Genomic DNA, 27,609 nt, shown 5'->3' on the forward strand with positions numbered 1-27,609 from the left:
AACAATATTTTGGGCCTCACTTCTATAATTTTCACTTATTTTCGTAGCTTTTAGCTTTAATATTATACTAAATCTACATTTATTCTTGAATAAACCATAAAACCACTTCCAAATGCATTGTAAAGTTTTCCCTAATGCTCACGAAAATTATTTCGCAAAAATAAAAAATTTGCATTTTTCCCAAAAAATGTGGGTTAACATTCACCGTTTTTAGTTGGTTTTGCAAATTTGTACATAAATTATCGTTCAAATTATTTATTTTCACCTTCGCCTCACCGTGAAGTTTTGAAAATTTAAGTAAGAGTTTCCGTTGATATTCTTGACGGTGTATGACACACCCCGACCGAGATCGATGCATGCTGGGCGTCACTTGAGAGTGACGTAACCATGTGCACAGTGCGGAAGCGATAAGGATAAGAAATATACGAATAAATAAAAAAAATGAAAGTTATTAATGTGCACTAATAAGCAGAAAGTGCTATGAGTGAGATACAAGAGTAAATACTCCTAATCAGAGCATAGAAAGTCTATGTGCAGTCCAGTAGGACAAATACTAGTTATACAATACCAGAAGATATCCTACGAATATTTTATTCTGTCAGAACCGCCGAGATCCTCGAACGCCACCAATAGCAAGTCTACCTAAAACCTGGAGAAGCGTAAAAAAGAAAACGTGAGTGGACAAAAACAAAGCTTTTCAAAATCATTTCATTTATCAAATGCTCTAACCCCTCGCCGTAAAACATGTATACTTTTTCCCAGAAATAGAATATAAACATATATATATATATATATATATATATATATATATATATATCAATTCAAATCATGCTACACATATTCATAATCATAAGTATGCCATGCCAAGATATAAACAAGATAAGTAACTCAGGTGAAAATAACACATTAGCCGGAACCCCTGCAGAAGTCTGTACGGCTGAATTCATAGCTCATTAGTCAATCTAGCCGGAGTCACTACAAGTGACCTATACGACACTACACTGCACACGAGCCGGAACCACTGAAAGAGTCTGTACGACAAGACTGAGTGTAATATAATTATGCTCAATACAACGCTCTCATGATATATGTGCGATAAATCGCTAGTCACCCCTACGAGTCGGAACCACCTATAATGGTCGGTACGACAAGATTGTACACTTAAATTGGATCCAATGTGAGCATATGGTGCAGGAGGTGACATTATATACAGGCCTATGTCATATCTCTAGCTAATCACTAACACCGGGGTGCAGGTGTATGAGCTCTATGCTTCTCAATTAATCACAACCGTTATTCACATTCACAATTCATAAACTCAACTGGGTTTACCTGAGCGTCTACAGCACCACAATTATATATAATGCATCATATACTGAACATAAATTTATATGCATGGCATTTCAAGGCATACTTCTATTTAAACGCATTTTCTGGGAAAATATCAAGTATATAAGTATTTACTGAAAACCAAAAGCCCACTCACTGGTATATCGAAGGGTCGTAGCCCCCGAGTCGCCCTTGACTACGCTCGTCCTCGGGATAAGTCTCCCCTATATGCGAAACAACTATAAAAACGTTAATTTAAAGCACATAACCAATACTAGCTAATAACTTCTCATACATTGCTCAAATGGGATGTTTGAATATACCAACGTGATCTAAACAACCTCACGAACATCCTTATATTTTTAGAAAATTTTTCTGATGTCCCACGCGCCGGCAAGGGCACGGCAACACGTGCAGGGACCCTAACGGAATCCCCTAACCCCGTTAGGAATATTCCGTTAAAAAAGCAACATAAACCGTTAATTCTACCTGACGGCGTCAGAATATTCCGTCAACTCTGACGGAATATTCTATCTTCTTCTCCGATTAACCTCGCCGGTCGCCGTCGCCGTTCATTGGAAACTGGAAAATCACGAAAACCTTTATATCTCGTTCAATTCTCATCCAAATTCCACGAAACTTGAACCAAATTGAAGCTTAGGACAAGTAGAACAAAACCTTACCTTTCAAAAGTCCTAAAATCGACGGAACTCGCCGAAAATTCCTTCGATATTCCGGCTAAACCTGCAACTCCTTATTCCCGAGCTTCCCAACGTGCAAATCACTTCATTTTTCTTCTCTGAGCCTCGTGAAGACGATCTAAAGCTCCCTATAACTTCAAAACTCTCAGAAAACTACACATTTACGTGTGCATGAACAATACCTCAAATTGGAGGTTATGGTTTCTCGGGTTTTCGAGGGTTTCAAGTTCTAAAAATGGTACGAATGGACTCAGGAGCTTGTAGGGAACAAGAACATCACTTTTTAAACGTCGATCCGCGACTGGTTGAAGGAGTTTGAGGTTGACCATACGGTTTGTATGGAAATGGAAGGAAATCCGAGAGGGAAGGGAGAGAGAGAGAGTCAACGGAAGAGAGAGAAAAGTATGGGTGCTTGTGGGTGGTCCTAGTTGGTCACAACCAACAAAACTAAGTCCTAAGTGTTCCAAAAACTGAGGAAAATCTTTGAATTGGTCCAAATAAAACTTCACCCACATGACCACACAAAACGTCCAAGGGTAAATAAGTAATCTCACGCCGTCGAAAATAAATATTTCGGAACGGGCTGTGACAGTGTAACCCCATTTTTACAATGTTTTGGGCCTCACCAGGATATTTTCACTTACTTTTTTAGTTTTCGGCTTAAATATTCTACTAAATATACATTTGTTACTCAATAAATCATACAATCGCTTCCAAATGCCTTATAAAGTTTTTCTTAATGGTTAGGGAAATTATTTCACGAAAATAAAAAATTTGCATTTTTCACAGAAAACGTGGGTTAAGACTCACGGGTTTTAGTAGGTTTTGCAAATTCGTACATAAATCATCGTTCAAACTGTTTATTTTCACCTTCGCCTGACCATGAAGTTTTGAAAATTATAGTAAGACTTTCCGTTGATATTTTTGATGGTGTAACCCCATTTTAACAATATTTGGGTCTCACTACTATATTTTTCACTTATTTTCGTAGCTTTTATCTTTAATATTATACTAAATATACATTTATTCTTGAATAAACCATAAAACCGCTTCCAAATGCATTGTAAAGTTTTCCCTAATGCTCACGAAAATTATTTCGTAAAAATAAAAAATTTGCAGCTTTTACAAAAAATGTGGGTTAACATTAACGGTTTTTAGTTGGTTTTGCAAATTCGTACATAAATTATCGTTCATATTATTTATTTTCACCTTCGCCTCACCGTGAAGTTTTGAAAATTTAAGTAAGAGTTTCCGTTGATATTCTTGACGGTGTAACCCCATTTTAACAATGTTTTGGGCCTCACCAGGATATTTTCACTTACTTTTTTAGTTTTCGGCTTAAATATTCTACTAAATATACATTTGTTACTCAATAAATCATACAACCGCTTCCAAATGCCTTATAAGTTTTTTCTTAATGGTTAGGGAAATTATTTCACGAAAATAAAAAATTTGCATTTTTCACAGAAAACGTGGGTTAAGACTCACGGGTTTTAGTAGGTTTTGCAAATTCGTACAAAAATCATCGTTCAAATTGTTTATTTTCACCTTCGCCTGACCATGAAGTTTTGAAAATTATAGTAAGACTTTCCGTTGATATTTTTGACAGTGTAACCCCATTTTAACAATATTTTATGCCTCACTACTATATTTTTCACTTATTTTCGTAGCTTTTAGCTTTAATATTATACTAAATATACATTTATTCTTGAATAAACCGTAAAACCACTTCCAAATGCATTGTAAAGTTTTCCCTAATGCTCACGAAAATTATTTCGTAAAAATAAAAAAATTGCATTTTTCCCAAAAAATGTGGGTTAACATTCACGGTTTTTAGTTGGTTTTGCAAATTCGTACATAAATTATCGTTCAAATTATTTATTTTCACCTTCGCCTCACCGTGAAGTTTTGAAAATTTAAGTAAGAGTTTCCATTGATATTGTTGACGGTGTAACCCCATTTTTACAATGTTTTGGGCCTCACAAGGATATTTTCACTTACTTTTTTAGTTTTCGGCTTAAATATTCTACTAAATATACATTTGTTACTCAATAAATCATACAACTGCTTCCAAATGCCTTACAAAGTTTTTCTTAATGGTTAGGGAAATTATTTCACGAAAATAAAAAATTTGCATTTTTCACAGAAAACGTGGGTTAACACTCACGAGTTTTAGTAGGTTTTGCAAATTCGTACAAAAATCATCGTTCAAATTGTTTATTTTCACCTTCGCCTGACCATGAAGTTTTGAAAATTATAGTAAGACTTTCAGTTGATATTTTTGACGGTGTAACCCTATTTTAACAATATTTGGGCCTCACTACTATATTTTTCACTTATTTTCATAGCTTTTAGCTTTAATATTATACTAAATATACATTTATTCTTCAATAAACCGTAAAACCACTTCCAAATGCATTGTAAAGTTTTCCCTAATGCTCACGAAAATTATTTCTCAAAAATAAAAAATTTGCATTTTCCCAAAAAATGTGGGTTAAACTAACATTCACGGTTTTTAGATGGTTTTGCAAATTCATACATAAATTATCGTTCATATTATTTATTTTCACCTTCACCTCACCGTGAAGTTTTGAAAATTTAAGTAAGAGTTTCCGTTGATATTCTTGACGGTGTAACCCCATTTTTACAATGTTTTGGGCGTCACCATGATATTTTCACTTACTTTTTTAGTTTTCGGCTTAAATATTCTACTAAATATACATTTGTTACTCAATAAATCATACAACCACTTCCAAATGCCTTATAAATTTTTTCTTAATGGTTAGGGAAATTATTTCAAGAAAATAAAAAATTTGAATTTTTCACAGAAAATGTGGGTTAACACTCATGGGTTTTAGTAGGTTTTGCAAATTCCTACATAAATCATTCGTTCAAATTGTTTATTTTCACCTTCGCCTGACCGTGAAGTTTTGAAAATTATAATAAGACTTTCCGTTGATATTTTTGACGGTGTAACCCTATTTTAACAATATTTTGGGTCTCACTACTATATTTTTCACTTATTTTCGTAGCTTTTATCTTTAATATTATACTAAATATACATTTATACTTCAATAAACCGTAAAACCACTTCCAAATGCGTTGTAAAGTTTTCCCTAATGCTCACGAAAATGATTTCGCAAAAATAAAAAATTTGCATTTATCCCAAAAAATGTGGGTTAACATTCACAGTTTTTAGTTGGTTTTGCAAATTCGTACATAAATTATCGTTCAAATTATTTATTTTCACCTTCGCCTCACCGTGAAGTTTTGAAAATTTAAGTAAGAGTTTCTGTTGATATTCTTGATGGTGTAACCCCATTTTTACAATGTTTTGGGCCTCACCAGGATATTTTCACTTACTTTTTTAGTTTTCGGCTTAAATATTCTACTAAATATACATTTGTTACTCAATAAATCATACAACCGCTTCCAAATGCCTTATAAAGTTTTTCTTAATAGTTAGGGAAATTATTTCACGAAAATAAAAAATTTGCATTTTTCACATAAAACGTGGGTTAACACTCACGGGTTTTAGTAGGTTTTGCAAATTTGTACATAAATCATCGTTCAAATTGTTTATTTTCACCTTCGCCTAACCGTGAAGTTTTGAAAATTATAGTACGACTTTCCGTTGATATTTTTGACGGTGTAACCCCATTTTAACAATATTTTAGGCCTCACTACTATATTTTTTTACTTATTTTCGTAGCTTTTAGCTTTAATATTATACCAAATATACATTTATTCTTCAATAAACCATAAAACCGCTTCCAAATGCATTGTAAAGTTTTCCCTAATGCTCACGAAAATTATTTCCCAAAAATAAAAAATTTGCAGTTTTTACAAAAAAAACATGGGTTAACACTTACGGTTTTTTGTAGGTTTACAGAAATCATCATTCAAATTATTTATTTTCACCTTCTCCTCACTATGAAGTTTTGAAAATTAAAGTAAGACTTTCCGTTGATATTTTTTAGGGTGTAACCCCATTTTAACAATATTTTGGCCCTCACTACTATATTTTTCACTTATTTTCGTAGCTTTCGACTTAAATATTATACTAAGTATACAATTATTCTTCAATAAACTGTAAAACGGCTTCCAAATGTCTTGTAAAGTTTTCCCTACTGCTCACAAAAAATATTTTGCGAAATTAAAAAATTTGCAATTTTCACAAAAACATGGGTTAACACTCACAATTTTTAGTATGTTTTGCAAATTCGTACATAAATCATCATTCAAATTATTTAAATTCACATTCTCTTCGCTGTGAAGTTTTGAAAATTAAAGGAAGACTTTATGTTGATATTTTAGGGTGTAACCCCATTTTAACAATGTTTTGGGCCTCACAACTATATTTTTCACTTATTTTCGTAGATTTCGGCTCAAATAATATACTAAATACACATTTATTCTTCAATAAACCCTAAAACCGCTTCTAAATGCCTTGTAAAGTTTTTCCTAATGCTCACGGAAATTATTTCAAGAAAATAAAAAATTGCATTTTTTTGCAAAAAACGTGGTATACCACTTACGGTTTTTAGTCGGTTTCATCGTTCAAATTATTTATTTTCACATTCACCTCCCCATGAAGTTTTGAAAATTAAAGTAAGAGTTTTTGTTGATATTCTTGAGTGTGTAACCCCATTTTAACAATGTTTTGGGCCTCACTAGGATATTTTTCACCTATTTTTTTAGTTTTCTGCTTAAATATTCTATTAAATATACATTTGTTACTCAATAAATCATACAACTGCTTCCCAATGCCTAATAATGTTTTCCCTTATGGTAAGGAAAATTATTTCTCAAAAATAAAAAATTTGCATTTTTCACAAAAAACGTGGGTTAACAGTCACGGGTTTTAGTAGGTTTTGCAAATTCGTACATATCTCATCGTTAAAATTATTTATTTTCACTTTTGCCTCACCGTGAAGTTTTGAAAATTAAAGTAAGACTTTCCGTTGATATTTTTGAGGGTGTAAGTAACCCCATTTTAACAATGTTTTGGGCCTCACTACTATATTTTTCACTCATTTTCATAGCTTTCGGCTTAAATATTATACCAAATATACATTTATTCTTCAATAAACCATAAAACCGCTTCCAAATGCCTTGTAAAGTTTTCCCTAATGCTCACGGAAATTATTTCATGAAAATAAAAATTTTGCATTTTTCACAAAAAACGTGGGTTATCACTCATGGTTTTTAGTAGGTTTTGCAAATTCGTACATAAATAATCGTTCAAATTATTTATTTTCACCTTCGCCTGACCGTGAAGTTTTGAAAATTAAAGTAAGACTTTCCGTTGATATTTTTGAGGGTGTAACCCCATTTTAACAATGTTTTGGACCTCACTACTATATTTTTCACTTATTTTCGTAGCATTCGGCTTGAATATTATACTAAAAATACATTTATTCTTCAATAAACCATAAAACTGCTTCCAAATGCCTTGTAAAGTTTTCTCTAATGCTCACGAAAATAAAAAATTTGCAATTTTCACAAAAAATGTGGGTTAACACTCACGGTTTTTAGTAGGTTTTGCAAATTCGTACATAAATCATCATTCAAATTATTTAAATTCACCTTCACCTCACCGTGAAGTTTTGAAAATTAAATTACGACTTTTCGTTGATATTTTTTAGGGTGTAACCCCATTTTAACCATTTTGGGCCTCACTACTATATTTTTCACTTATTTTCGTAGCTTTCGGCTTAAATATTATACTAAATATACATTTATTCTTCAATAAACTGTAAAACCGCTTCCAAATGCCTTGTAAAGTTTTTCCTAATGCTCACGGAAAATATTTCACCAAAATAAAAAAATTGCATTTTTCATTAAAAAATATTTCCCTAATTCTTTATTTTCACGTTCGCCTCACCGTGAAGTTTTGAGTATTAAAGTAAGAGTTTCCATTGATATTCTTGTAGGTGTAACCCCATTTTAACATTGTTTTGGGCGTCACTACTATATTTTTTAGCTTTAAGCTTAAATATACATTTGTTGCTCACTAAGTCATAAAACCACTTCCAAATGCTTTATAAAACTTTCCTTAATGGTTAGGGAAATTATTTCGCGAAAATAAAAAAATTTGTATTTTTCACAAAAAACGTGTGTTAACACTCACGATTTTTAGTAGGTTCTGCAAATTCGTAAATAAATCATTGTTCAAATTATTTATTTTCACCTTCGTCTCACCATGAAGTTTTGAAAATTAAAGTAGGACTTTCCGTTGATATTTTTTCAGGTGTAACCCCTTTTTAACAATGTTTTTGGCCTCACTACTATATTTTTCACTTAAGCATTCGGCTTAAATATTATACTAAATATATATTTATTCTTCAATAAACCGAAAACCGCTTCCAAATGGCTTGTAAAGTTTTCCCTATTGCTCATGTAAAATTTTCGCCAAAATAAAAAAGTTGTATTTTTCTCATCACGGTTTATAGTTGGATTTGATTGTACAAAATCTATTTACTTTCACCTTCACCTCACAATGAGGTTTTGAAAAACCATGTAAGACTTACAGTTAATATTCTTGTAGATAGAGTCCCGTTTCGACAATGTTTTAGACCGCACTATAATATTTGTCTATTTATTATTTAATTTTTGATTTAAATATTCTATTAAAAATATATTTGTAGCTCAATAAACCGCTTTCAATTACCTTTTACTATTACCCTTAATCATTATGGAAAATATTTAAGAAAGAAAAATTCTGTTGAAGGAGACAAGTGACCATTGCATTACATGATTCCATAGCCGCTAAAATGATCTCTCTTCCGATTCTTTCGGACATTGACACGTGGAATTACATACTTGCTGCATATATTTTTAGAAACTTTAATAAAAAAACTCCCGATACTGTTCACTTTAACGAAAAACCACATTTGTACTCTAAAAAATCAATCCTGATACTATTCACTTATAACACCTTTTTGTCATTTTCATTAAAACTCAAAATTTTCAAACCATTTTCATTAATTTTCCTTATATTTTTCCTTTCTCAAAGTGCAGTAGTTTTCTCACTTTTTATTACCTTTAAAGAGTTGTTGAAAAATAATTTGATTTGAGCTGTTTATTTACAGGTGATGTTAGCTTTAGTAAGCATATAAATATTGTACTCACTCCATTACAAGAAGGTAGGAGAAATTATACGCATTAATCTGTTTATTTACTAGTGTAGTGTGCGTCTTGGACAGACGGACAACGCAACACGAGCAATTATACCCATTAATCTGTCAAAAAGTAGGCAACGATACTTTTGAAGGGGCAAACTCCAAATCAGACATAATAATATCAGCAAATACTCATCGATTGCACAACCTGGCGATTTTGAATATACATTGGAAATGGTTTACATGTCTGAATGCCAAAGCAAGTCCAGGAGCCCAGGAACTTTGGATGCACAGATGACCAACTCTTCAGCTCGTCGTCAATTTGAATTGACCAGCCCCAAGAATCCTAATAAACCTGCAGAAACACAAAGAATAAACATTTACTTGAGGACTTGCCTTGCCAACTAAGCGGGTAAAACATCAAAATGTACAAGTATAGACCTCAACTATTAGAATGACGAGGTGCCCACTGAAGAGTATCCAGCAGCTCTCATCTCTTTCAGCGTGCTAGCTAACCAATCCAAGCCCTCGTAAAGGCCATCGCCTCGAAGGGCACAAGTCCCTTGTATGTGCCATTTTCTGTTCTTGAGATCAAATAGGCCTAGTCCTTCACACACTTCCATTGGCGACATAGCTCCTTTCTGGATAGGAAACGACAAATAAATAAATCGCAAAAAGTTAACAAGGAACCAGCGTTTCAAAACCATGTGTATGCTGGCTGAATGGCATGAATAAAACTTGCCCACAAGAAATAAGGACATGTGCACTGACGGGATCAGTCAGTAAATTACTTTTGTTATTGTTGGTATGTAGGATGAATTACAAAAGTGAAGTGTTATTGCCTATGAGCCTTGGCTCAAATTGAACGAGTGACATGGAATGAAGGGGTAGGTCTTGGGTTCAGTTCCCCTTGTAACCAAAAGTTTGGCCATCCCTAAAAAGCAATGAAAAGGACTCGACAGTACTTAGAACGGATGTAAATACTGAAAATAGACAGCAATCAGCAGCCCAGTACCGCAACATCTGACATCTAACTATGACCGTTTAGTAAATTGTAATTTTAACACTCTGATTTGAGACCTAATTACTTGAGAGTAACATCCCATGCAGCAAATAACTGTTGAAATAGAATACTGAAAAAAGACAATAATACCCTGTGCCATCCTCTAACTTGGGGATCAGTAACTCACACACCCCTAGAGATTATGTGGGCAATCAACTTGCACATTCTTATGTTGGTTGAAATCATGAACTTTACATTATCATGCAATACACAGATCAGAAACTAATACTACGACATACCATATCCTGTTTATTAGCAAACACCAAGATGACACTGCTGAGCATAAAAGGATCACTGATGATGGCCTGAAAATAATAAAGATAGATAAGTGAGAAACAACTACGCACTTGTATTTAAACTGTATGCATTGCTGAGCATACAACCTGAAATTCCTCCTTCGCTCTTCTAATTCTCTCTCTGTCCAAGGAATCAACAACGTAAATCTGCAGATGGAAAATAAAACATGTTAAGGGTAACTAGAAGCTTCTATTTATTGACCTATTACAAAGCTGAGAAAGGTGAGCTGGGAAGTGAGACAAGTACTAGTAACCTGAAAAGAAAGGGACAACTGACTAGCAATATTCAAGAACCATCAATATCCAGAAGAAAAAGACCAGAGAAAGTTTCAATTACCAGCCCGTCCGTGTTATTAAAGTAATGCCTCCAGAGTGGCCTTAGTTTCTCTTGTCCACCGACATCCCAAACAGTGAACATCACATTCTTATACTGAATTTTCTCCACATTGAAACCTGTTAATACAAAGAAAGAAATGCCTTAACGGAACATCTAAACAACCTGTATCACAATCGTTGACATACATCACATAGACAAGAACTCCCCAACATCAAAACCCCCATGTATCAAGATGCCTGATTCTAGTGATCAGAGACACCCACCTATTGTAGGGACAGTTGACAAAACTTCACCAATGTGCAGCTTGTAAAGGATGGTTGTTTTACCAGCTGCGTCGAGGCCAAGCATTACAACCTATGCCACCGCGGAAATATGAAAAGCGGGTCAGTGTAATGTCAATCGCCAACTAAACATATCATGCTCTTGAATTAGATGGAGGCAATGGAAATCTAACCGGAAGTCGATCATTTAGCATACAACGAATGCACGCTTACAAAAGCCGTTATGCATACACTTTATAGGAATACAAACATGTACAATTAATTGGGCGAATATTATCTAAGCATGGATTATTTAGAGAAATATAAAGCCAAATAATTTCCTAAATGATTAAGTTTAACTAATTAATGACGGCATCAACCCACCGATCGAAGAATTGAACCAGTATAGGTAAAAACAACACACACACACGCACAAAAACCATTACGGTATGAACCCTAGATATCCCTGCACAGATATAATAATCAAAGTACCCAAAAAAAGAGTAGGAAAATAGAACAAAAAAGCTGCAAAATTCTCCCGAAATACAAAAGAACATAGAAAATGAAAAGAGAGAGAGAGAGAGAGAGTACTCGCATCTCAGTGTTGCCGAAGAAGGTGTCGAAGAGCTTCCGAAAAGCTTGACCCATGGCGACGAAACAATACTGGGAGAAAGAGAAAAGGGAAAGCTAGATCTCTCTCTTCGTCTTTCTCTCTCTATCTCTCTCTTCGTCTGTGTGGGTGTTTGTATGAAGTTGACCGGGAGGTCGTCGTCGACTATAGAGAGAGAGAGAAATCAGTAGGGAAGGGTTCGATCGAGATAGAGAGAAACAGCAGCCGCGTGAGTCTGCTGCCTGGGGAAGAAAATTGCTGAAATAGAAGAAAAATAAAACAGAAAACAAAACAAGGTAGCCTTGTCTTTATTTTTTGCTTTCTCATCCTGGATGCGGATGGATGCAAAGAACCAAAGAAAACTAATTGGAAATGTTTGAAAAGTTTGAGTTTTAACAAAATAAATGGTAAAGTAAATAGTATTAGGGTTGACTTTTTAGCGTAAAAATGTAGCTTTTCGTTAAAGTTCCCAAGAAAAAAAGATTGCATCCAACATTTTACATTTATTTAAAAAATCTCATTCTACACTTCTCACAAGTGTATTTTTCTTTCCTAGTATAGAAAATTTGAAGTGTAAAATGAGATTTTTAGAATGCTAATAATAATTCTCTTATTTAATTATTAATTATTAATTTTATGTTGAAACAAAAATGGAAATAAAATGATGGTAAATTAGAATATTCTTTCCATTTCTCATCCTTAGGCGGCCCATATTCCATGCTCTGAAATTGGGCTTACAGACTGAAGACTAAGTGGGCTTCATGACATGCAGTCCAATTTCTTTACCGCCAATGACCAGAATCGTCCCACTGCAAGGCGCAAGACCAAAATACAATGACTCACTCCTACTTATCAGCGCATTTCGCAATTGCCTGCGGATCTGGACAATTCTATTAATCTAACGTGTTACGTGACATGTCAAATTTTAAATTTCGACACCTACCACTAGATTAATTTCAACTAAACACTCATAAATCTGTAAAAATAAAATAAATGAAATGCTGCAAATGTAGAGACTCGACATTCTTCACACTAGGAGGTTAATATAATTTTTTAAATTAAACCAGTAAAATTAGAATATTTTTTTTTCCTTTTGTCACATTCCATACCTTTATCATATATTCATGAGATAGGACCATACGGTTCAATTCAAGACAATGGCGACAACCGCAACACTTAAATTCGACTGCTCTTCCCTCCCACTTCTAGGTTCGATTCTCTGTAATGGCAAATTTGAATCACTTTGGCTTTTTCCAACAGGTTTTTTTGCTTCATTTTCTGTTGTTCTCCAACAGACCAACACCTTTCCATCTTGGACGGTTAATTTATTCTCAAGAATGAACCTGTTTTGTTCTATCTTTCTGTTATACTCTTATATGTCATTACACATTTCAAAATAAACATAATATTTCTCCTCAAAAACTTCAATTTTCTGCCATAAAACCTATTGTCTATTGCATAAAACAAGAAATCTAAGCAGAAATGTCATGACTTATATAAACAAATTAACATAATTCATTATGATGTCATATAAATTAGGTTACTAATTTGTTTATGTATTTCTTTGTTGATGGTTTCTACTTTCGCCAATTTTCCACCTTGCCAAGTAGGTTTTTTGTGAAGACTCACTATGATCAATTTCCTTTTTACAATTTTTGTTTTATGTTAATTTCTATTAATTTATGTAATTAAAATGTCATGTCTTATTGAAAAAATTGTCAGTGTTGATGACGCGCAACATTGCGTGGGCAACACTCAAATTCATTGCAAATAAAAAAGTCTTGGTGGTCTTCCCTCCCCACCTAATAAATTGGGAGTGCCGCAGCCCGTGATCGGGTCATGTGGTGGCACGTATTGCCACCCCAGTCAAGTAATAATCCGGTGGGCCCTCTGGGGGTTATAAACTGCATTGGGTTAATACCTATAGCGACCGGTCAGTCACGGCCTATCGTGGACATAACCAATACCTTACGAAGAAGAAGAAGAGTAAGGGGAAACCAGCGATGAATGAATGGTAGGCAAGGCAAGCAGTCCTCCTAGTAAGCCTGCTTGCTAACTGCTGTTCAAGTATTGGAGGTGGCGAGTAGCGCATGCATTTCTTGTTAACGACTATATAAAGTCCAGTCCCATCCAAACGCATGCATTGTGAGTTGTAATGGCACCGCCGCCGCCCACCAAAATCGAGCCACAAACAACTAATGGTCAGCCCCATCTCGCCGACGCCTACGACCGTCACGTGGTAGCCGCAGCCTTCCCTTTTGCCACCCATGCAAGTCCCATGCTTGACATCGTTCGCCGCCTAGCTGCCGCCCTTCCAAACACTCTCTTCTCGTTCTTCAGCACTTCGAAATCCAACAGCTCTCTCTTTTCCAACAACAGCAATAATAACATGCCGCCTAACATAAGGGTGTACGATGTGGCTGACGGGGTGCCCGAGGGGTATGTTTTTGTTGGTAAGCCCCAGGAGGACATAGAGCTCTTCATGAAAGCGGCACCGGAAAACTTACGGAGGAGCTTAGACGCCTCCGTGGCGGACACCGGGAAGCATATCAGCTGCTTGATCACCGACGCCTTCCTTTGGTTTGGAGTCCACTTGGCTGACGATTTGGGAGCGCTTTGGGTCCCTTTCTGGCTCTCCGGGCTTAACTCCCTCTCTGTTCACGTGCATACCGATCTCATCCGGGACACTATCGGAACTCAAGGTGCGTACGTTTATACTTATCCTGTCTTTAAAGGTGAAACTTTAAAAATATAATTAATAAATGAGATGATTAAATGTAGTAGGGACTAAAATTAGATTTTTAATCGTACAAGGTTATAATCTAAAACTCATCTGTTTTAAGGATTAAAATGAAATTTTCTGTACTTCTATTAGAAAAAGTAAGAAATTTAATTTTATGTTCTAAGCATTAAAGTTTGGTCATGCAGGTATTACAGGCCGTGAAAACGAGCTCATCGTCGACAAAAATGTGAACATCCAAGGACTGTCCAAGGTGCGGATCAAAGACTTACAAGAAGGAGTCATTTTCGGAAACTTGGACTCGGTATTTTCCCGCATGCTACTTCAAATGGGTCGGCTCCTCCCCCGCGCCACCGCAGTTTTTATGAACTGCTTCGAAGAACTCGACCTCCCCGTAACAAACGACCTAAAGTTCAAATTCAACAAACTCCTCAACGTAGGACCTTCCAACGTAGCATCCCGGCTGCCACCGCTGCCGCCATCAGACGCTTTGATCTTGTCGTGGCTTGACAAGCAAGACGCTCCATCCTCCGTCGTGTACGTCAGTTTCGGGTCGGTGGCGACCCCGCCGGAGAAGGAGCTGCTAGCAATAGCGGAGGCCCTGGAAGCCACAGGGGCTCCCTTCTTGTGGTCGCTCAAGGACAACTTCAAGACACCGTTGCTGAACGAGTTCTTGACAAAAATATTGTCAAAGGTGAACGGGATGGTGGTGCCGTGGGCTCCTCAGCCGCATGTCCTGGCCCACGCTTCGGTCGGAGCTTTCGTGTCACATTGCGGCTGGAACTCGCTGCTGGAGACTATAGCCGGAGGGGTGCCCATGATTTGTAGGCCATTTTTTGGAGACCACAGGCTTAATGCAAGGATGGTGGAGGACGAGTTGGAGATAGGGGTAAATGTGGAGGGAGGAGTTTTTACCACGGAGGGGCTGGTAAAAAGTTTGGAAGTGGTTTTGTTGGCAGAAAGTGGGAGGAAATTCAGAGACAATATAAAGAAGGTCAAACAACTCGCAGTAGAGGCGGTTGGACCACAAGGGAGCTCCACTCGGAACTTCAAATCGTTGTTGGATGTTATATCAGGATCCAATAAAGCGTAGTGCGAGGGCAGTAAATGCAGCACCATAAATAACAACCTTATAATACCTGTATCTTGCTCAATGATTATGCACCATCTACGGGCGGACATATTTATTTATTTGGAATGATCTCTCGCGGATCAATGTTACTCTTCTCTGCGTCATTGTCATTTACTAAAACCTTGATCTTATTATTGTTCTGCTTTCTCGGTCTGAAAAGTGCATTGTTGGAATTGAATTGGAACGACAAGTAGCTTTAGATTATGGAGTTATTGCTAGAGCCGAACATGAGGGAAAGGTCATTTATACCGATACTGAGAAGGTCAATTCCTACAGTTAGTAAAGCAACCAAGCAGAAAAGAGACATCACATACATAACTGATGAACCCAACAAAGACTTGGGAGAGGATTTCTAAATGAAATAGAAACATATATTAAGCACAATCAAATTACAGAATTCACACAACTCTTGACAGGAAACAAAAAAATCTGCACCCTAAACCTCATGAAATCAACGGGACAACCACGTTCTATTGAGAACCGAAACAAAACAAATATAATATGAGGTACTTGTGCGCAACCAAGCGTGGGTAGTATATATTACACCTATGACAAATAACATAAATGTTACCCCGCCTGGCGAGTTCAAACTACACATGATTAATTTTGATCCAGCAAAACACTCCTCATTATCTCCCTCCCTAAATCAGCACCAAAAATACTCTACAGCCATCCCAATAGACTTAAAAGGCAACAGAGTGCAAACACCACTCTACGGGCGCCTTCGTGATCTAAACTAATTTTGAACTAAGAAACAAAATGGAAACTAATTAGGGGAAAAAAAATGCCGTACTTGCATTTGAAAGATTCCGAGGATTGAATCCATTTGCATCTCCATCTATTGTCCATGAAATTAGCTTCATCATTAAAATCAGCCGCCTAGGAATCAACCATTTCGTCCTGTATCTCATTGGGGGCAATAAGCCCAGGAATAGAAAGCATTCGTTGCCGGTCTCTCTCTCTCTGAGCAGCAGCCTCCTCTGCATAAAGATCTTTGTTGTCCTGCACAATCACAACATACCGTTTAACATCCATATTAGCCTCATCCCAGCAAAAGACTACGAGAATGGAAGATGCAACATTTAACATCAACATTAAAAACTAGTCAACGTAGATGAATATCTAATCTTCCTTGACTGAATGGGAAACTAATAATAAAATGCACATCTCTGTTAATTTGGGAGTCCAAACAACTGATGCTTCTGGTATCCTACCTGTGCTGAAAATTCTTTGGATTGCACTAGGAAGTCTCGGATGTGATTTTTAAAAGTGGGTATGTCAGCCGTTGATTCAAATAGTCCATTCACAAATTGAGCAACCTGTAAAAAAACCTTCAGGTAAGTGATATACCTAGAAAAAAAGAGACATAAACATAATAGTATTCATAGTTATATACCTCCGCCCCAGTCATATTCGGGAATGAAGTACTCAAAAGCTTTATTGTATATTCACGAACAAACATTCCATTATTAGGATATTGATAAGGAACAGCTGCAACATCCCATAAAGGCTCCTTCAACAGATTACTTCCCACCTGTAAACAGTAAATATGTAACTTTTAATTTATGTAAGCTTATGAATCAAGGAAAGAACTTGAAGGTATGACAAGATACATTACCAGGCTAAACAAATGTTGGAGAACCAAGACATGCAACTTGAACCCAGGCTTATGAAATGTATCAGTCAAGACAGCAAATATTTCTTGCTCAATTGTCAGAAAGTATGTACGGTAAAACTGATTGCAGAACTCTGAATTCTGTCAAATCAACCAAGACAGTGTGAGCTTAAATGGCATTACAACATGGCTAATGAAAAAATGCACGATATCACACCTGAAAGTTTCTCAGCATTTCCAACAACAGGTTCAGCCCAGTTTCAGCAATATTTCTTTCAGTGTGCCGAAACGCCCATATAATTGAATCCATGACAAGCTTCAGTTGCTGAAGTATACAAAAAATTTAATTATAACAGAAGCCAATCCTTCATAACCAGCTGACATAGACAGTAATGGCAGACAGACAAGTGCACATACCGGACTCGATAATCGAATCAATGCAGCAAAGCAGTGTGCAGCAATGGCACGAAGCAAAGAAAAGAACTTCAATCGATGCTCTGGGTAATCTTCAAAATTTTTGGTGATCATCTGCAAGGGCACAGAATAAAGATATGTAAGAAAACAACTAAGGTACAAATCGAATTTTCAAAATTTTAGCTGTCACTCCAGAGGTTCTTTGGCATCAGACCTCAGAGGATGCAACATAGACATAACACCAACACCAAGATGCTAAAATCCCTCTTCAGCAATGCATTATGGAGAAGGGGATGCCGAAAAAGGACTTGGTAAGAATACTAACATGTTTAGCCAAATCATATTTAATGAATTTAAGATTTAGCCATCACTCCAAACGCTATTTGGTATCAGAGGATATGCAAATAAACATATCACCAACAGATCTATCCTCTTCACCAATGCTTATGGAGAAAGGGATATCGAAAAAGAACTTGGATATATAGTAAAATGTTCAGCCAGAAATGTAGTGCGACTGTTATGGAAGTAGAAACCAAATTAACTGATTTATGCTACTTGATGATCACATCAACTCCAAAAAATGAACACATAATTTGATACGCTACTTCTAAAATTTTATACAGGATGGCACATGACCAGACTTTCAAATGTTTTGGCAAAAATACATACATACATTCATACAACATGTATATAGGGAGTAGACGCGTGTGGCATCTAAATGTGTGGCAGTATTATTGATATTGCTTCGAATATTAATAAAAAAATCACAATTGTTCAGGACCATTGCTGAATGGGCCACATTCTTACCTCCAATGTGCACTGGAAAACAGCTTCAAATATTCTTGGCACATCATCTATCATTGCACCCTTGTACCTAAAGGCAAGGGGTACAAATATAAGGCACTGGAAGACACTAAAGAAAACAAATAGCAAATTCTTTAGCCAGAAGAAAAATGCAGGCAGCAGCTTACTGGTCCTTTTAGTTGGCTGTGGTTTTTAGCAAGATACTATCATATCTAGTTGTAATCAAAGCAAAAAAGACAAGATAATGAAAGAAAGATAACATACTTATTTATGATAGTGGCAAAAAGTGACAAAACCTCCGACTCTCTAGCATCAGGCAAATTCCTGGCATAGTCACCTAGGACCGGATCCAACATGGGAGGCACAATTTGTTTTCCTATGTGTGGTTGGTCTTCTGCCTTGTCCAAGAATGTCTCAATCAACTTGAGAGTCTCCCTCTTCACCGACCTGTTGGAGGACTAAATCAAAACATGGTATTTGAGGTTTAATTGTTAAACTGAAAAGAAATTTGTACAAAAGGTCCCACCGAAGAAGTTTCACATAGGATGTTTTGGAAGCATAGGGACCCCCTTCTGCAATGTTACTAGATACAAGCTCACTGTACATCCTGTACAAAATAAATAGTGCCATGCATAACTATATTAGTTAAAAAGAAACCAAATTAAACATCCGAAAATCTTTCGACGCCTGAAAACATTGGTCATACCTGTACACATTAAGCATGTCCAGAAATATCATTGAGATCTGAGACAGGAAAAACGTTCCAAGGGAGCTCGCAACGCTAGTATTTGTCTGCAAATCAACAACAGAATCACACCCGGTACTCACAATCCTTTCAAAAGCAAAACAACAGACTAAAATATAATCAAAAGTGGCTACAGCCACAAGAACAATCACATTTTATATTGATATGACACAAAAGGATGAACAATCCTTGCAAAATAGAAGTAAAGGATTCACCAAGTACGTAAAGGAAAGAATAAAAGGTCGACATATATAAGGGGCCACTTTGGATGCAGTAAAGTTCACAGAAAGATGCTGCTACAAAAACAACAGCTCACCTAACAGAAACTGCACAATCTAACATAAACAAGTTCAACTGACAACAGAACAGTAAGAAAAAGAACAGAGAAAACAAGATACAATAAAGCTACATCAATAATATCTCCATGATCCATGATATGGTCGACTACAGAATACCTAAGTAACAAAATTTGAAAATCATACCTGTAATATATTAAGCACAGTCCGAATTACCTCCTGATCCTTCAGGAAATCAACACTTAGGCGTGCTTGCCCTATAATCTCGGCCCATTTCTGGTGAACAAGCTAATATAATAAGCAACAAGCTATTTTGAGCACTTGCAAGTAGTCATGCACATTGCACATATATCGAAATATACCTGATTTGGGAGACCCATCAATCTCTGTAGATATTCTTCTCTCTTCTTGGGATCAGACTCTGCTTGAATCATATGACCAACCTAAGATAACCAAAAGGCAATTGTTTATAACAAATTTTTATGTATAAGACCAACTCAAATGGTTGGGTTAAAACTCAAAATTTAGGTTTTAAACTTGCCCAAAGCTTCTCCAATCATTGGGCTAAAAAGGTTTTGGGTTGAAACTTATTTTTGGGCCAAATTGAGCCCAGAAAATGAACCAAGGTTAGTGGCTGGACTCAGCGCTGGGACCCAGATGTTGTCGGCTTGCGGAAAGACCAACTCCTATTTTTTTTTATGGGACAGCCCACGTGGTTGGACCATTGGTTCAATTTAAAAAAAATAAAAAATTCAAATCTATAAATACATTAAATCTAACTGTTGAAATCGAATATGAGCAAATCTATCGGTAAAAAGAAGATCAACCAACCCAAATTTTGGCTAAAACAATTAAAAGAAATTATTTAAATCAAAATTCATCCAAAGACTCTATAAGTATATGTATTTGTTCAAACATCGACACAAAATTCACTTTCGTCATACAGTTCTTCCTTTTTTTCTTTCTACCCACCTATGTGTTTGTGTTTAAGAATGGACTAGGTTGTGGTTTTCCATGTTCTTTCATGTGGTGCATATGTGTAAGAATGAGGTAGGTTTAGTGTTTTTTCATTATTTATCGGAATTTAAATATTTTAAGGTTAAAATGTTCAAAAAAACAAATTAGGAAAATCTACATATATTTTATTTTTAAAAAAGTTACCAAAAATAAATTAGCCTAAAATCATTCTTTAATAATTTCAGGCTAAAATTTTAAGACAAAACCACTGAAGGAGAAAAACTATTTTGGATTAGAACCTAAATTGTCTGGGCTAAATATTTAGGTTTTAACCCCAACCATTGGCATTGGTCTAACTATGTAGAAAAAGGAACATAAGAAAGACATACAGCTTCATAGAAAGTATGAATCTGGTGAGGTTGAAGATCGCCAACAGTACTCGGCAGGCTTGTCAGGAGTTCAGAAACAAATGGTTCATTTTCTCCAACCTAAAAATCACAGAAGCAGTCAATTAGAAAACAATCTCAACATCTATGACAAGGACGATTCTAATGCCAACTTATAAGAGAAAACACCTGTACAATAACAAATTTACGCTTGCACTTTTGAACAATTTTCAAGAATGTGTCGCAGGCCATGTCCTGAAACAAATGCAACAACAGTTATAGAAGACTGATATTAATAAAACATGTGCATATAACTGAACACCCAGGACCAAACCAGACCACCCCAATAAAAAAGATAGTCCCAGATTATCATAAATACTTAAATAACACTAGCAATAAAAAACTTTGCAACAGTTAACATGTACATTTTAAGTTTAAAATTTTAAAAGCAACCTTAAACATGATTATAAAAAAATCACCTGAACTCCAGGATGCGTTTCATGCATAAACTCAAACAACTTATTCACAACAGTCTTTAAGAACTTCCAATGAGCTCTTAAGAACCTTGGGTACTGTCCGACAACATACCTGAAAACCAAGCAAAGCTTCACTTTATTATACTATAAAAATACAGGTCATTGAAACCTATTGGTAACACATTTAGGCAAGTGAAACCTTTAGCTTAAGCTGAAAAAAACTGGTAGGACCACAAATACTTACATGATGTTGCTTGCAATAACTGCTTTATTATCTTTCCCCTTTATGATTTCACACAAGTTCAGCAGGTCGCGAATGACCATCACCAAAAATCTATTTTCCTGCGAAGAGCAAAGGGTAAGAAGCATCAAACCACATTTTGAGACAATAACGGTATAAAAAGCCTAAGACATAATGAAATCATCATAAAAAAAAAAATTTTAAATTTAAAAAATCCTTCAGTCAATTCTTCAAATAATAAAAATGATTAAAGACAAAGCATACCTGTTCTTCCATCATGGAACCAGATATAGACCCTATTGCCCAGCATAATGTGTTTAAGTTGTTCCATGCCCAATCCTCACCAGTCAGTTGTTTGTTTAATTTCTTTAGCATCTGTTTCCAAATGTCAGTGGAAAGAGAAATATTAGATAGAAATACAAAATAGGAAAAATTAGTCCCCACAACAGAGATTATACTAAAAGGAATATTCTCGGTGCATGATGAGTTATAGATCACATATGAAAGATGATTATTTCAAATTATATGAAAAATTATCTAGGCAAGATAACATAATGCTAAAAGCATCATCTTGCAGGGTTATGCGTCAAAGGAATCAGCAAGTAGAATGAAGCATGGTTATTGTTTAATTTTACTTCAAAGAAAAACTACCCTTTACCTGCTTCTCGGTGTCGTCGTGGTCAAGGTGTGACAAATATATCAGTGTCTCCCTCATGATCTGCAAGATCATGAACAATAACAATATCAGAACAAAATATGAAAAAACTGAAGGGAGAAAACCATAAATAATTCAATAATTTTCTATTATTCAGACAAAGAAGCATATCATAGAAACTGAGTTTGTGCCAAAATCAAATCATATCAAATACACTAAGCTAAAACGCCCACTATATCACACCGACTCAAAATGACAGGAACACCCCTACAATGTTTTGACAATGACACCTCCAATTCTTTAGAATCCCCCACCTTGTCAACAAATTTTATATTATTTCTTCATATACAGAAATGCCAAATAAACTTCATCTAGAAGAGACTAGCACCCATATTTTCATTACAAGAAAAGATTAACATGAACTTGATAGCTTAGAAAGTTATAAATATATCAGCTATACAAGATTTATCACCTTATATTGAACTAGAACATCATTGTCCTTCAAGGTCTCACGAACAATGTTCCCGTTCTCATCTTCAACAATGAGAACCTCTTCTGGCTTAGCCATACGACAGATCATGAGCAACCTCAACTTTGACATAATACCAACATATATTTGCCGCCTTTGCAAAAGTTGTGAGCCAAGGCCATCAACCATACTAGGAAGCAAATTCATCTGCATATCGATGTATGACACAGGTTATTCTTGCAATGGAATTAAAAGGAAATCTACAAAGTACAACATAAAAAATAAAAAAAAGGACAAATTTGCAAGTGAACTAGAATACACTAATGTAGGTATAAAACGGAAACTCAAAGCAACAAATAGTATACATATGGAAGTATTCGAATACCTGCAACCCCATCATATTGGCAGATACTGCAGGGTTATCCAGATTATGATTTGCCTCAAACAGTTCCAAAACCAAGGCATTCCAATAGTCTAAGCAAACCTGATTGAAACAACGAAGTCCAAGTCAAATCTTAAAATCATCTGTTCAAGGAGGGGGGAGAGAGAGAGAGAGAGAGAGAACAAGTCACAATTAATCATACCTTAAAAACTTCGGTGTCATCCACATAGGAGATGTTTACAAGATATTCAAGACCCATCAGCAATGCAGCTATAGTCTCTGGTGTGGTTTCAAGAACACGAATATGCGACTGCAAAAATATAAGTAGACAATCAGCAATGTCTTCACTCCTCAACAGATGCTTAAGGATTAATATAAAGCTCGTGAAGGCAAGGCAGTACATCAACATATTCATCTGAAAGAGAAGAAACTTGCCTTGTAAAACGAAGTGAGAAACAGTGCCAAGTTCTGAATGAATGCCTAACAAAACAACACCATAAGAAACTAGTTCAATACACAAACACGAACAATAGGGAAGCCCACAATCATTAGATAAATTGTACCTGTTCCTCGCCAGATCCATTTGCATAAGCTTCAGGGATGTTTGTGGTGGATGGGAGAATAGTCTAATTGTTTCATTAAAAAAATTCAAAAGCATTAAGGAAAGAATAAGAAAATGATGAAAGTCAAATTATATTGCAAGAGTAAACGAATCAGAAAATTTGCCCAAGGATATGTCCATTAAAATTATGCACAATTTATGTGAGTAAACATACTCCAGCAATCCTTATGCCTTTATAGTTTTCAATTATTGGTCCTTTTCTTCAAAACATTAGAAATCTAATAAAAAGGGAACTATTATTGGCACCCCAAAAATCCAATTGTGCACTCCCCATAAGAGTATTTTTCTTTCTAAACATAGAAAGTTTGGAGTCCAAAATTAGATTTTGGGAGTGCCAATAACAATTCCCTATAAAATGATTAAAAATTGAATGCTTCTTTAAGTACTTTAAACCCATAAACTAGATACTAAATTATAAATCAGCAAACCAAGTTAATAAACTTGCCACTTTCATATTTGGCTGAAACTTTAACCATTTTTTTTACAATAAACTTATCAAATTAGACGTGTGTTTCTTAAATGTATTTTTCTCATTCCATGTATTCATAACTACACATTAAACACTGAATGTGGAGCTAAAACTAGGTGTAAGAACTAAGAATACAAAAGAAAACTGATATATTTTCACACCTGTAACTGCACCATGAATATATTGTACATCTTAACATATTGTGCATTATAGAATTCACCGAAACTAAGTGCTGCAACCTGAAAACCAAAATAGCAGATATAAATACTAAATAATTGGAAGCAGCAATATCACACGATCTCCTCGTTGCTTTTTGCATACGTGCAACAAACACATAATTGCTTAATAGAAATGGAACAACAATGTACCTCCGTTAGACATTGAAGGGCAAGATTCCGATATAAAGGCATGGGAAAAAACTTCAGAAGGGTTTCAAGCTGTAAAATACAGACACAATATAGAAAGATAAGGATAAATCATTTGGAAGGGTAATCAAGAACCACACAACAGTGTTATACGCACCAAAGGGGACTCGAAAATATATCCCAGGGGAATCCATGAAAGGAAAGCATGCAGTGTGGATAATGTTGCACGTATCAGCTCGGTTCGTTGAGAGGCTGATAGTACATATAAGCACAACTCATGAATGAGTTGAAACTCACTGCAAAAATGAAAAAAGAATATCAAACACAATAGAGAGTAAATAAACACATTAAACACACCCAATAAATCGACAAGTAAAAGTATGGCATGTCAGAAACAGAATAAATTGACACCCCCACCCAATTAAGAACAAAGATACCAAATTGAGCAGCCAATTACCTGTTCAATGATTGTTTAAGCTCTTTAATCTTTAACTGTGTCATTTCCCCCCTTGAGAAATCAAAAACCTCTTCACTTAGGAGCTGAACGTAACACATTTAAGCAATTAGTACCGACCCAATGAAGCCATAATCAATTGGATTTCAATCTTTAACATTCAACATTAAAAACACTTACCTTCAATATGGCCATACAATTCTCGCAAATGGTTTCACTAGTTTTAGCTGCTGATACAAGATCTGGAATAAAGCTTCGCCATTTAGTGGGCCAATCATGCTTCAAAATCTGTAAATGGAGTAATGTCGATATATTACATCACAAACATATCCAAAGCAAGCAATTACAGATTTGAATATAACAAGTAAATTTCAGAAACTATCAAATAGAAAAAGACAACAGACAAACGGGAAAGAAAACAAAGTGCTTGATACAACAAACTAACCAAAAAAAATCAACAAATGCAATAATCCTAATGGGAGAGAAACAAGGAAATACCTGAACGAGTATAATATTGAGTTTGCTGACATAAAGTCTTTCCATTCGAAAAGAGGCCTCATTACTTGATAGCTTCACAATAGGAACCAAAGGTAAGAAAGGAAATTTACTACATGACTATCTAAACAAGCAAAACTTGCAATCCTCATATATTTACTGCCTGATTCATACCTGTACAATGACATCAGAAATATAATTTTTCATTCCGTCTCGCTGTTCAACAGGCAATGCATTCCACCTATACTTGATAACCCCTTCTAGGACCTGAATGTGGATGCAAAGAAAACCCTCATAATATCAGCACCTTAAAATACGAACAGAAAGATTTATACAGGTTGTAATGAAAACCTGTATAGAATTTTTTCCAAAGCACCAAACCATGAGAAAGCTAATGAACATGCAACAAGATTAGATGGTATAAGCATTATGTAGACTTTATCTGATGCCTTGTTTAACAAAAAAAAAACAAAATCTACACCTAAGCAGTCAACTTGATTATTATTGTTGTTGTTGTACCCACATAAAGGCATTCTATTTTTGGCTATTTTTGAAAGGCCCGTCTGAAGCCTGCTTCAGCCTTGCTGCCCTACTGCAAGGACCATCTGGGCATCTGACAGTGGCCTTGTTAGACAAAAAGTAAATGCACTGGTCATAGATTGTTATGCAACACAACTGACCTGCAGGGCAAAGAACTTGGTGTTTAGGTTCTTTGCGCTCTGTAAAATGTGCACAACTTGGAGCCACATATCGGGATTGTTTTGCAAGTCCCTCAATATCTGGTCTGCAGCTGTCCTCTGTATTGTCAACACATGGAGCAAAATTACTCTTAGAACATAAAATACTTGGAGAACTAAGGGCCACAAAATTACAAGTTAAGCATATAATTTACCAACACCTCCGTTATTCAAATACCATATGAATACTAATAATGAGGCTACAAGTGAATCCATAAAGCATTACTCATTTTATTTGTTAATCGTTTTGGTAAGGGAAGCTGAAATGTTTTCGTAAACCTAGTTCGTCTAAACAAAGAGAAATCCTGGTATTAAGTATTCAATAAACATTGCAATGCATTCATATTTTTTCGAACAGAAAATGTACTGCAGTCACAAAATAACCAGTTCACCATCATTACTCAATCACGGTATGTTTAGTTCCGGAAGTGTTGAGGATGAAAGATTGATTATTCCAAATTTTACACTGAAACCGATTACCAATGCAACCATTAAAATATCTCTCTTCCAAACCCACGGAACCAAACAACCCAAAAATAGGCAGATAGCTAATGTCCAGTAATCCATCAAACGCTCAAACGTAAAAACTCCGCCAAATGAAGGTTTTCAAGTGTTAAACCCTAGGGCTGAGAGCTTCAATTTCCCCTCAACCTCTAAGAACCCAAACAGAAAGCTTAAACCCTCGGGCACAAAAACCCCGATTGCAGTAGCAAATTGGGCACACTTGGTCGGAAAACAAACAGAAAGTAAAGAGAGAAAGAAGCAGCAATCGCTCACCTCCTCCTTAGATCCGGTGCCGTAGAAGGCGACGACGGTGGCATCGAGCAAGCCAACGTCAATCGGCTGGCTCAAGTCCCTTAGCTTCTCAGCCGCCATAGCCACTGAGTGAGCAAGAGAGAAAGATAGGAAGGACGATCGTAGAGACCCAAACCGATAAACCCTAGAGGGCGATAGCTGGTGTGGAGACGACGAAACACAGACACCTGAAACCACCCAAACCCTAGGAGAGAGAAGGAAAGAGAATAGTGCCGAGGAAGCAGCGAAAGGGTGTGTGGGTATTTATTTATAAATTAATTAGAGGAAAGAGGATATAGAGAGAGAGAGAGAGAGAGAGAGAGAGAAGGGGGAGGGAAATAAAGACAGCTTGAAAATGAAGCAGTAGAGAGAGAAGTAGAATGACGAGGAGCGTACGAGAGCGAGAGAGCGAGAGAGCGGGCGACTGATCGAGCGAGTAGCGAGTTGGATTGCGTTTGTAATTGTAGAGTAGAATAGGGTGGGGGGTTTTGAATTTTGGGTTTCTCTTCTTGTTTTTTTGGGTTTTGTTTGTGTGTGCGCGGGTGTATAAATGTTGTTGGTGCGTGCGTGACCAAAAGTAAAAGTTCGTTTGAGGGGGCCTAAGAATATGGTGAATATAACAAATTCTTGTGATTGGCTT

At 35.9% G+C, this 27,609-nt stretch overlaps 3 protein-coding genes and 1 long non-coding RNA gene across 8 annotated transcripts; 1 reads left to right on the forward strand and 3 right to left on the reverse strand.

Annotated features, from left to right (window-relative positions):
• Positions 1 to 433: 433 nt before the first annotated feature.
• LOC139197896 (uncharacterized) lies at positions 434 to 2,318 on the reverse strand. Of its 2 annotated transcripts, none has more exons than XR_011583274.1 (4): positions 2,013 to 2,318; positions 1,819 to 1,911; positions 1,487 to 1,568; positions 434 to 649 (listed from the first exon to the last, which is right to left on the reverse strand). It is a non-coding gene; the product is annotated as an uncharacterized lncRNA (long non-coding RNA). The 2 variants fall into 2 exon arrangements; XR_011583275.1 differs by having other exon boundaries at positions 1,819 to 1,929.
• A 6,957-nt stretch (positions 2,319 to 9,275) lies between these two features.
• Positions 9,276 to 12,084, reverse strand: LOC103420801 (uncharacterized). 4 transcript variants are annotated; one of them, XM_008358840.4, is made up of 7 exons: positions 11,702 to 12,084; positions 11,114 to 11,204; positions 10,851 to 10,966; positions 10,601 to 10,660; positions 10,457 to 10,522; positions 9,602 to 9,795; positions 9,276 to 9,509 (listed from the first exon to the last, which is right to left on the reverse strand). In XM_008358840.4, the coding sequence occupies exons 1-6, from the start codon at positions 11,756 to 11,758 to the stop codon at positions 9,604 to 9,606; spliced, it is 582 nt and encodes a 193-aa protein (XP_008357062.1). In that variant the 5' UTR covers positions 11,759 to 12,084; the 3' UTR covers positions 9,276 to 9,509; positions 9,602 to 9,603. The 4 variants fall into 4 exon arrangements, with proteins under 4 accessions (XP_008357062.1, XP_008357061.1, XP_017183699.1 ...); XM_008358839.4 differs by having other exon boundaries at positions 9,596 to 9,795; XM_017328210.3 differs by having other exon boundaries at positions 9,596 to 9,795; positions 11,706 to 12,082.
• A 1,470-nt stretch (positions 12,085 to 13,554) lies between these two features.
• Positions 13,555 to 15,687, forward strand: LOC103420802 (anthocyanidin 3-O-glucosyltransferase 2). The gene is made up of 2 exons (XM_008358841.4): positions 13,555 to 14,422; positions 14,649 to 15,687. The coding sequence occupies exons 1-2, from the start codon at positions 13,876 to 13,878 to the stop codon at positions 15,551 to 15,553; spliced, it is 1,452 nt and encodes a 483-aa protein (XP_008357063.1). The 5' UTR covers positions 13,555 to 13,875; the 3' UTR covers positions 15,554 to 15,687.
• Positions 15,688 to 15,941: 254 nt separating this feature from the next.
• Positions 15,942 to 27,543, reverse strand: LOC103420803 (protein EXPORTIN 1A). Its single transcript, XM_008358842.4, has 32 exons — positions 26,952 to 27,543; positions 26,118 to 26,234; positions 25,612 to 25,704; positions 25,441 to 25,512; positions 25,123 to 25,230; positions 24,946 to 25,028; positions 24,646 to 24,784; positions 24,492 to 24,560; positions 24,285 to 24,362; positions 23,596 to 23,658; positions 23,468 to 23,512; positions 23,235 to 23,342; positions 23,036 to 23,134; positions 22,654 to 22,857; positions 22,185 to 22,244; positions 21,791 to 21,901; positions 21,530 to 21,627; positions 21,289 to 21,397; positions 20,999 to 21,064; positions 20,813 to 20,911; positions 19,829 to 19,909; positions 19,653 to 19,742; positions 19,132 to 19,217; positions 18,952 to 19,032; positions 18,690 to 18,872; positions 18,429 to 18,495; positions 17,625 to 17,735; positions 17,425 to 17,532; positions 17,211 to 17,348; positions 16,989 to 17,126; positions 16,807 to 16,911; positions 15,942 to 16,594 (listed from the first exon to the last, which is right to left on the reverse strand). Exons 1-32 carry the CDS (start codon positions 27,048 to 27,050, stop codon positions 16,472 to 16,474), a joined length of 3,231 nt encoding a protein of 1,076 aa, XP_008357064.1. The 5' UTR covers positions 27,051 to 27,543; the 3' UTR covers positions 15,942 to 16,471.
• Between the last annotated feature and the right edge of the window lie 66 nt (positions 27,544 to 27,609).

Source organism: Malus domestica, chromosome 07, assembly GCF_042453785.1.
Source record: "Malus domestica chromosome 07, GDT2T_hap1".
In the NCBI taxonomy this organism is placed as follows: domain Eukaryota; kingdom Viridiplantae; phylum Streptophyta; class Magnoliopsida; order Rosales; family Rosaceae; genus Malus; species Malus domestica.